At 43.3% G+C, this 10,979-nt stretch overlaps 1 protein-coding gene across 1 annotated transcript; it reads right to left on the reverse strand.

Annotated features, from left to right (window-relative positions):
• Positions 1-358: 358 nt before the first annotated feature.
• On the reverse strand, positions 359-3,601 carry LOC310865833 (G-protein coupled receptor 26-like; the record flags this gene model as incomplete). Its single annotated transcript, XM_083775043.1, has 3 exons — positions 359-776; positions 1,602-1,715; positions 2,919-3,601. The coding sequence occupies 3 exons, from the start codon at positions 3,599-3,601 to the stop codon at positions 359-361; spliced, it is 1,215 nt and encodes a 404-aa protein (XP_083631169.1).
• Between the last annotated feature and the right edge of the window lie 7,378 nt (positions 3,602-10,979).

Below are 10,979 nucleotides of genomic sequence, written 5' to 3' on the forward strand. Positions count from 1 at the left end.
ACTGGGGTGGAATATTGGCAGGGTTATAGGGTATAGGCCTACTGTGAAGTCAGGAATGTTCATTTAACTCAGTGTAGAAATTACTTATGGGTCCATTTTAAAGGAGTAGTTCCCCAAAAACATTAAGTATTTTCTATCAATTACACACGCCATGAAGCTTGAATTCATGTTTTTGTTGGATTCTTTGTAGACTCCATCGGTCATACAATTATTGGCTTAGGAATGCGACAAAAACAAATAATGTCTCCATGAATTCAAGGCTTCATGGGGTGTGTATTTGGTAGGAGAAGGAAATAATAAATGTTTTGGGGGAACTAATCTAACTGAATCTTACTGTGTACTGTACCTTAGTGTCTCTTCACTGGACAGGTGACTCGTTGGAAGGTGGGTGATCAGTGATAGTGGGGGTGGTGATATTTGGGTTGGTGATAGCTGGTTTGGTAGGGTTGGTTGTAGTTGGGATGGTGGTAGCGGCGTTGGTGGTAGTTGGGATGGTAATAGTTGCGTTGGTGATAGTTGCGTTGGTGCAGGTTGCGTTGGTGGTAGCGGCAGGGTTGGTGTCTCTCTTTGCCGTACCATTCTCCAGCCTACGAGAGGCAGAGTGTAACGGGCTCCTCTTCAGCACCTTGTTAGCGAGCTGGCTACAGGTGTTCCTGTATTGGTGACGAAGGAGTGAGTAGACAAACGGGTCGCTCGCTGCCTTGCTGTAGGCCAAACATTTCGTCAGCACACCCCAGTGAGGGCTTATGGTCCCAGAAAAGAAGAGTTCGACAATCCTGCACAAAAGATAGAAAGGAAATACAGTACATCATACTTCAAGCAAACACGCATGAAATGCTTCATTTGGATAATTTCACTTGAAGGTATTATGGAAACCAAAGCAAAAGGAAACCCCAAAGTCTTGAAAATAACAATAGTTTACATCACTGAAATGTCACAGCCCTGTTTAGGGGAGCATTATTCATGATAGTTCCTACTGTATACCTTTTACATTACAACTAAAGTACATCCAGGCACTTGAGGACACTGGTCTGTAACACTGTTGAACTATGCTTTCTCTTGAGCGAATTATGAACCCCTGGCTCTGATGAGAACACAAACTCTCATATCTGACATTTTAATATCTGTAATCTAATCTACCAAATTTTGACAGGTTTACACCTCTAATTGCATGGGGGACACTGATATGAGTCACCATTATCACCTCTGACTCATCCCCCCTCCCACTGTTTCTCTCTGTCTCTCTTTCATCATTTGCCAAAGCTCACTATCAGGCAGAGGAAATCTACATGAACTAACAACGTATCTCATTACGAAGAGGATGCAATCTAACCTCCTATGACTATGATGAGATGGGACTGGTAATAAATATATCATCATTGGTACTGAGCAATGGCCACGATAATATGATGAGGGCTATTCTATACCTCTTGAACGAAATCTTCTGATTGTCCATTTGTACCACAAACTAAAATGCTGGGTGACTACATTTAAAATGCACGTAATCTCTTCACAAATCAAGGGACATAGTATTAGTACAACCTAAATGTCGGCACGCACGCACACACACGCACGTCTGTGCAGACGTCTGCTCATCTCACCTTGTGATGACATATGGGGTGAAGCACACCACAAAAGTGCCAATGAATGTGCTGATCTTCTTTGTGGCTCGCCGTCTCCTCTTCCTCTGTTGATCGAGGCATTTCTGCCGGACACTGCAGCCAAACGACACGTGCACCATTATCTACCCATGGGTTACGGGCAGGGGTACAGCCAGGGTGTCATTCAGATGAAGGTGAAGATGAGGGGGTGACAGATGGGAAACACTGCAGTGCCCTGGATGCTATCAGTTGTGAGGTGCATCGATCCTTTGACATCATGCTGATTGATTGATTGTCCAAAAGGAAATTGACACCAAATCACAACATTGGCAGATGGATAACACAATGTCTAAAATATACACTCGTGTGAATCACTGGGTGAGTTGCTATTCCTTGATGACACACTTGATAATAATGTGTGTGATCAATGATGTGTAACTCTCACAAGCTTGACAGAATTTTACACATCAGGATCAGTGGGAGATCATAATGAGGAAAGATGGAATGTTATTTTTCGGGGGTAAATCTCTGGAATTAATTTAGACCATAAAATGATGCTACAATAAGGTAATCAAAATTGAAATCATGGTAAAAGCATTAGTTATCAGAACCCAAACATAAATGTTTAAATGTGTATAAATTCAGATTTGCTCACCCTGCACCAAGGAGTCTGAAACATAACTTTTACATAACATTTTATAATAGATATGAACAAAGATAAGCATTAATAGTTTGCTGAAGTTACACAGCATAGACGTGTTTACACTGAACCAATTATTCGATGAATAAAATTATATTAGATTATTTCTCGATTCTGAAATAATTGTTTAATTTAATTTCAATAGTGGCACATTGTCTCCAGAGCCAACTTATCTCACATAGACGTTTGTATGTGTCAAGTAGGCTATTAACTACTGTACATTTATCAATAAAGATATAGTATTCCCTTTGCTCTTCAAAGGCAGAAATACAACAAAAAAGACCACACTGCAACTGGACCAAAAGTCCAAGCTTAACATGTTGCAATGTTAAGCAACAAATTAACACATGATTTATAAAGTTGGACCAAACTCGGTGCACTGAAATTATAAACAGCTTTAGTGAAAAACACTATATGCGACCTCTAAGTTTACAGTCGATTAATTTGAATACATAGGACCCCATTGGAAACAAGTAGTGCTTTCTTGGGTTTAATCATCCTTTTGTATCGAACTGTACTGTGTGTGACTGTGTGTACTTTTGCAAACTGTTAAAGTATTCAATCAATCAATCAATCATCTCAGATAGGCTACTGTGAATGCATGCCATGAAAGCTACCTGGGATGAATGTCCACGAGGAGCACCAGCGTCTGCATGGTGATCACGTCGATGCGTTTGCAGTGAAACCTCGCCACTTGCAGCACTTTGAGGTACGTTACGCACAACACGACCAAGGTGAGGAGGAACGTGAGGGAGTGTAACGCCACCGTGAAGACGACATACTGCGTCCTGGCGCTGCTCGCCCTGGCGCTGCAGAGCGTGCACGACGCGTAAAGGTGATGGTACCCGACCCAGGAGAGGCAGGTGGCCGCCGCAGAGAAACACAGCGAGTGCATCCACGTGTATCCCAGCGCCAGCACTGCGTCTCGGTGCCGTATTCTGGAGTGGTAGCTCAGCGGGAACACCACGGCCACCCACCTGTCGATGCTCAGCGCCGCCATGCTGAGCATGGAATTCGTGGTGAGGAAGGTGTCGAGGAAACCCACCATTTGGCACAAGCCGCCGCCGCCGCCTCCGGGGAGGTCCGTGGTTATTATCCCGGCCAGAGTCAGCGGCATGTTGGACACGCTCAGCAACAGGTTGCAAAACGTCAAGTTGAGAATGAAAAGGCCCGGCACTTGTTTCCGGATCTGCGGGTTGTAGAGAAAGCAGATCAGCACCACGACGTTGGACAGCAGCGACACCGCGATGATCCCCGCCACCAACACGGAGGCAGCTATGTCCGCTGCTGCGTGCAGCATGGCGCGCGCTGGCGTCCCGGTGGCGTCCCCGCGCCGTCCCGCTCAGATATCCACGCTATGATCGATCGCTATATCCACAGCCTCGCTGTGAAGTGGCATATCGTGCACTCCCGCTACAACATAAAGATCCAATGCATTGTCGCTCCCCGAGTTTCAACTGATGGCACGTGGCGTCCCCAAAACAGCGCCCATGAGTTGGCTGCAGTCCAGTGTGCTCATTAATCGTGAATGCAATTTTGACATCAGCTTGCCTCGAAATAAGTTTAAGGCAGGATGTGAAGTTATGCAGTGGATTTTCGAGCAACCCTGCAGGAATCGGCCATGGTCGCAAAGCGTTGCGCAATTGCGCATTGAATTGATGGGCAGCTTTGCAGACGCACACAGTCACAGACGTGCGTGTCCCACGCTCTGGGTCTCTCTCTCTGGTTGTGCTTATATTGCTCGAGCCTCAGTGCGACACACACATGCACACGTATTTGGCACTCCGATGGAGACAAAAATAGAGTATTGGATAAAAATAGAAACAGGCGCGATTGCGTGCATGCAGGCATGGTTGCAGGTGCTAGACTGATGTCAGACGTGACGCTGAATAACAATAGCATTTTATTTTAGTTATAGCGGCCTACTTGGGACATGTCCTGGAAGTATATAGGCACACTAGGCTACACTCTATTACAAATATCAACATCAAAATGACAAGTTATCCATTTTTAGATTTGAAAATGAATAGCCTACTACTGTTTTTTTTTTTTTTTAGTTTTTTACATTTCACAATGTCTTTGAATGATGAGAAATGCCAAAATATAGCTATAGCAATTGCCATATATAGATATACATATTTAGAGAGGCAAATGTTTTACCTATTTGTAACATTGTTACCAACAATAATGTTTGTCCAAAGCCTGAGCAGTAATGCTTAAAATCGTTCAGTGTCTCACACAGAGAGAGAGAGAGAGAAAGAAAGAGAGAGAGAGAGAGAGAGAGAGAGAGAGAGAGAGAGAGAGAGAGAGAGAGCTTTTCTCATTTAGGGCCAGTGATGCTTGACTTGTTCCCATCCAAATTACTATGGTCCAGTGCACTGAACAGAACCATCTCCCCCAGCACACACAAAACACTGTGTACAACCTCCTTTAGCCAGTGGTGGGAAAGTAAGTATAGGCTCGAGTACTGTTCTTAGATACAAGTTTGAGCTGGTATACCTTTACTTTACTGGAGTATTTCAAATTTCAATACTTTTATATGCCACTATACACTACACATCTCAGAGGTAAATACTGTACTTTTACTCCGCTACAATGATTTGAATACTGTCTTACTTTGTAGATTAGAATTATCATTACAAAACATACATTAACGTCTTCAGCCATATTTAAACTTTGGCTATTTGAAAATAGCCGACCTACAACCGCATTGTGAGCTTGTAGTGTGGCTATTTTCAAAAGTCTTTAATACTACATATTTATACGATTCCTTGTACTGCCAAGTAATTTTTATTGCAGTACAAGCTATCTCTAGTCTAGTATGCCCACCATGGCCTGTGACTTGAAAACTGGCTGTGTGTGAATTATAGAGAACCATGCTTCATAGGGGCACGGTGGCACAGTTGGTAGTGCTGTCGCCTCACAGCTAGAAGGTCCTGGGTTCGATTCCCGCTGGGGACGCTGTGGGCACTGGCGGCGTGTTCCCTCCTCCGCGTCATCAGTGCCCATACCCGAGGCGGGGGTTGGCGAAAGGGCCTTTCTGTGTGGAGTTTGCATGTTCTCCCCGTGTCCCCTAGGGTAGATACCCTCACAAAAACATGCCGTAATCCTGGTCTCTAAAACTACCTCCCCCTGGCCAGCCGGGGCGCCTGATGGAGGGGAAAAGAACTGGTCGGAATAACGTGTCCCTTCCACGCGCTACGTCCGTCCGGGGAAATCCCCCTCTGTCAGGTGAAAAGAAGCAGCTTGGACTCCTCATGCATAGAAGGAGGCATGAGGTCAGTCCGCTGCCCCCCCAGGTTGGCAGAGGAAGTGTAGCGCCCAGGATTACATTAGATAATTGGCACTGGGTGAAAATAAAACTGGGTTACAAAATCGTGGGATAAAAATTTAAATAAAAAATAAATAAAAAAAGGAGAACCATGCTTCTCTCATTCAAGAGCAGCTTGGACTTGGTCACATCTTTCCGTGTGGCATCCCCTGACTGCATGAGTAATCACACCTGTCTGAGATCTGGGCTAAGTCCTTATAGTCCATTAACCAGACCTACTTTTCACTGCAGACGGCACATTCAGTTGTGAATTAGTACTGCAATATTACTCTGCGGAGTTGAAAATTCTAATTTTGCCCTCTTTTCAGCTGTCAGAATGAGAACTAGAAAATTGTTGACTGAAAGCTTTTTTTAGTGCATTGGCATTTTCCCCAGGTTAAAATGCTGAGTGTTCATTTAACTCACAAAGAGTGTAAATGTACCCAAATGGTTACATCTGCACACTCATAATTTCACCGTGTGTGCTGTGTGCACATGTGACAGGGGTCAGCTTTTTCTTTTCTGTTGTATTACATAATGACTCATTCTCAAGAGTCAAACAAGCAAATTGTTAAAGTTTCTATGTGACTCATTTCGGCCACCGGTCACATATTTGGTGTATTCGGCAGGACTGGGTAAAAGAGCAAAAAAAAAAAAACAGGAAAAAGGCTGTGCATTGTTGTATTTAGTTTTTTGGATTATTTTGTTATTTTGTTTTTGCAAAGATGATGATGCCAATTTATCCAGGGGCCCCTTGGCTGCCTAAATTTGAGGGAACGGAAGTATTAGATTAGATTAGATTAGATTCAATTTATTGTCACTGCACATAGTATACAAATACTTTGACAATGAAATGAATAGTGGTAAGTAGGTAAAGTATGAGGAATGGACAGATCAAATTAAAGGTTTACTGGGCACTCGAAACAGGTAGCATTGATTCGAAATAGGTAGCATTGATGCGAAACAGGTAGCATTGATGCGAAACAGGTAGCATTGATGCGAAACAGGTAGCATTGATTCTACATACACTGACAGGCGAAGCTAAACGTCAGATCCTAGTGGTCGAAGAGGAAGAACGCAATACAGCGGTTAAAATATTTGGTTGTCTAGATGCTTTATACAGAGAAACCATTTCAGTGCCCAAGTTACGTTCACAATTCTATGGTTGCACACAACGGCCAGGGGAGAACATCGCTAAGGTTAGCGAGTTAGCTTGTGGGATGCGGAGGCATGACTCAGACACCTCCCCCGATGCTACTGCGGCTAGCCGAGGGCCCTCTGAGCCGGGCCCTGCGGACCTACGCTAGACGACATCCGGATGACGACTTCGCCGCCTAAACAGTGCGTCTGAATATATATATGAATGTGTTTCTCAAGAGTCAAACAAGCAAATTGTTAAAGTTTCTATGTGACTCATTTCGGCCAACCGGTCACACACACAACACAGTTGAATAAGCTTTTTGAAAGTCAATTTAGTCTACTTTTCCAAGACCGCCATGAGGGGCATGGCACACTTAACAAACATGTATGCCCAAATTTGTGCATGTACAACTTCCTGGTCTCAACTGCGCATGTTTCTTTCCTTCCATGGAGCACCATGGAGCAACATGGCATCGCCTGTACGGTCTTTGCGTCTCGTCCTCTTTAGACAGTCCTTGATACATGGGAGGAACTACTGCACCACAACCACACACAACAAACATTTGATGTCGCCTTGTGGAAATAAATGGCTGTTTCTATGTGGCATTCCAAGCAGCTGTAAACCAACACCATGTATGAGTAGTATAACCAGTGAGACCCATTCAGGCCTGACGTCGACATTTTAAATAAATGTTTTCTAAATCATGACAATTTTCGGAAGGATTTGAGGCACATTTTAACGTTTTTTTCAAAAAGAGCTTGTAGATCTGCTATTTTTCAATAGCTAAATTATAACAATGTTTAAAACACCAAAAGGGGTTCCCGCCCAAAATGGGTTAAGGGCGAGGTTGCGTGCACACATCCGCCTAGCTGACGGCAGACTGCTGGGCGAGCTCTAGCGCTTTGGCTGGGGGGGGGGGGGGGGGGGTCAGATCAACATATGGAATGAATTCTGGCCATATATGGAGCGTGTCTTGAGTGTACAGGGTTTGATGAGGTCAGATCAACATATGGAATGTCAGAACAGGGGACCTCCTAGGGCTTCTGGACCCCCTTTTGAAGACCCCTGATCTAAACTTTATCACTGTTAAATTAATTTCATACACAAAATAATTGCTTTTCATGTCCAAGTATAGCTACTGTAAGTTGACAAAACTTGAGCAAGAGACAAAACACGCACTGTGGAATCAACCTTTCCTTGTGAGGCATTATGACCAGACCAATTTTTCAGTAATACAGTATGATTCATATAATCGGCTATAGCCTATATTTTACACATTCCCTCCTAGGTTTGACCACCCTGTGATTACAGAATTGACTCGCTTATCACTGTCACAGACCACCATACACACGAGCGTCTGTTTAAAATTTCAATTAACATGCTCAGTGAGAGAAATCACAGTTGGTGTGTAAAAGTGGAAACTCATCTGGAGAAAATACGTTTAAATCAGATTAGGCCCGGGGCCAATATTAAAGGCATCGATATGATCTATGTATGGTAATTCATTGGAAGAGATCTCTCCACTGCCCAGTACCACAATCTCTCTGCTATGGGGTGGTGTGTGTGTGTGTGTGTGTGTGTGTGGGGGGGGGGGGGGGGGGTGAGTTATAGGGCCAAGTGGCTGTGGAGGGGTTTTAATTAATTCCACACGTAGGATTAATCTATCTTTCTTTGGGAATATTCATTCATTCATTGACTTTTTCTTTCTTTCTACAACTACAACTTTGCAGTTTTCATGGTGTGTCATCTTCCATCTAAATCAGTGGACAAAACCTTGGATATAAACATTAAAGTCAACATAGTATGTGCTGCTGTCTGCTGATTGTCAATGGCAGCTTGCCCACAAAGAAAATAGAAAAATGACTTTGTAGAGAGTTGCGTTTTAATCATTCATGCATTTCTAGGTAGTGTGCTGAGGCTTACAATAGCTACAAACACATGCAAAGGGCCTTAGCTCATAATATCAAAGTTTATACATTCTGTTCCATCAACTGAAGCTATAAATAGATCAATCTGCAATCTGATTCCAGTTCATTGCCGACATTTGTTCAATATAGTTATTTCTTGCTATATCGTACATGATAAATCAATAGTCCTTAGTAAAACTATTTGGATTTGTGTTTTGTTTTTGTCTTCCATGTCCCTGCTCAGTCATAGACACATGTTTCTTTTTATAAACGATCAGGCACCATCGCCCTTACAGCTTCAAGTACTGTCACTCACATTGGATTTCTCATCTCCTATTATTGTCCACGTGGAACTGGCGCCTACAGTATAACTACCACCAAATGCCAACTCTTTCTCTGCGGTGTCACCTTTGGAGTAATAATGATCCTTTATGTAAGATGGCATTTAAGAACGACGCACTGGTTATATCTTTGGAGCATCTCGTCCCATCTGATAGCTGAATCCCTTTCCTTAAGGCATTCTCCCGGAGACAGTGTGAAAGTCATCCAACACAGCCTATGATCACTTCACAGGAGGAATAAGGGTGGTGAGACTTGAGCATGACTCACCATCCTCAGGCCATCGTGTTCAGTGAAGATAGGATTCTGAACTAAAGATATTAATCTAACCTTGAGGCCAGCCTGGATAGAGAGAGTATTTATTTTCCACTCACTCTATATTTTATGGGAACATCTACTTCAGTAAAGCTGTGTTTTGTAATGTCTTGCATTATGCAGAGCCACTGTTACAATGCTACAAGGTCGACCATGCTTAAAATGCAAAAAGCATTCTCCAAATTCAGGAATAATAGCATTTCAAAACACACAGTCGCATACAATTATCATTGTTTGTGCTTGTGTGTGTGTGTGTGTGTGTGTGTAGTGTTGCTGGCTAGGAATCAAACCGGGGAACTACAAAAAAATGTAAGTAAATGCAACAACAGACATGTGCTACTGACCTTGTAAGGCCACTGCTCCCTGTGCATGTTAACATGTTCATGTGTACACTACTACACTCACAGTGTATTGCCTTTCATCACATACAGTATCCAGCCTTTACTTGCCGTGGGACAGGGGAGTGATAAAAAGTGTGTTTGTACTGTAGTGATTCCCCATGGGGAGATTACTTCTCTGCACTAGACACATCCTATTTGGAGCAGTGTGCAATCCCACCGGGGAGCCCACAAGGGGCAATTAGGGGATCCAGTTTCTTGCTCAGAGACACCTCAACGCGAAGCCTGAAGAAGCCAGGGACCAGACCACTAAATGTGCCGATTCCCAGATGGCCGCTCGGCTCTATCACCTGAGCACTGCCGTCCCGATAGGACAGAGAGGACGATAATAAGCTGGTACAGCTCAAATCAAATCCAGATGCTGCTATACACGTTTGGCAACCGTGTATAGGATTGGTTGCTACGGATGTTGTGGTAGAATTCATGGCTGACGATGCACTGGATTATTTAGTTCAGTTGTTGAGTACCCTAACATCATAACCAAGCCAGTAGTGGTGTTCACAGGGAGAAAATGAAAAATAATTTAGGATGATTCATCTAAATGCTTTATGGTTGCGCCTGCTTCACTCTGGTAACCAACCACCTATCTGGTGGCTGGCAATGTTCAGCACCATGGAGAGAGGCATGAGAACACAGCTGTTAAAAACAGAAATGGATATTGTCACCCAGTATCGTTGACACTGGCAAAGGTTTTATCAAAATTTATCAGACAGAGATTATTTCACTGTGTGCACAACACAGTTGATGCCACCACGTTTAGACAATCTTAAGCATAGTCAATTTAGTCTACTTTTCCGTGACTGTCAAAGTTCTCCTCACGCTTATTTTCCTTATAGATTTAGTTTTACTCTGAAACTTCTATAAAACCACCTATAATGAAAATGGAGATTTGCATTATTAGAAGGCTAAGTTGAGCCTACGGTGAGTTGTTAGGGTCAAGCTATGTTGTCAATAAATATATACTGTAAGTCAGTGGAGTGTCCTACTCACTAGTATAGTTATGAAAACATGCAAGTGTAAATAATGTATCTCTGTGCATGTGCACATACTGTACTCATGCCTGTGGCCGAATGAACGCACGCCTGGTTGATGCAGCCCCAACTCGGCTTATGCACAATTTCAGAGGCTGTCTCTCCACATTAGCCTTTATTTGTTTGTGTTAAGAGTAAGACATATCGCTTCTGTATGCATGGCCAGTCTACTGCTCTGGTACTGTAATGTCTTCTACTTTCATTGGCTGGTTGATCATTATTTGTTCGCTGTTATTG

The sequence above is a fragment of the Protomyctophum parallelum genome, assembly GCF_964188405.1.
Source record: "Protomyctophum parallelum genome assembly, chromosome: 10".
In the NCBI taxonomy this organism is placed as follows: Eukaryota; Metazoa; Chordata; class Actinopteri; order Myctophiformes; family Myctophidae; genus Protomyctophum; species Protomyctophum parallelum.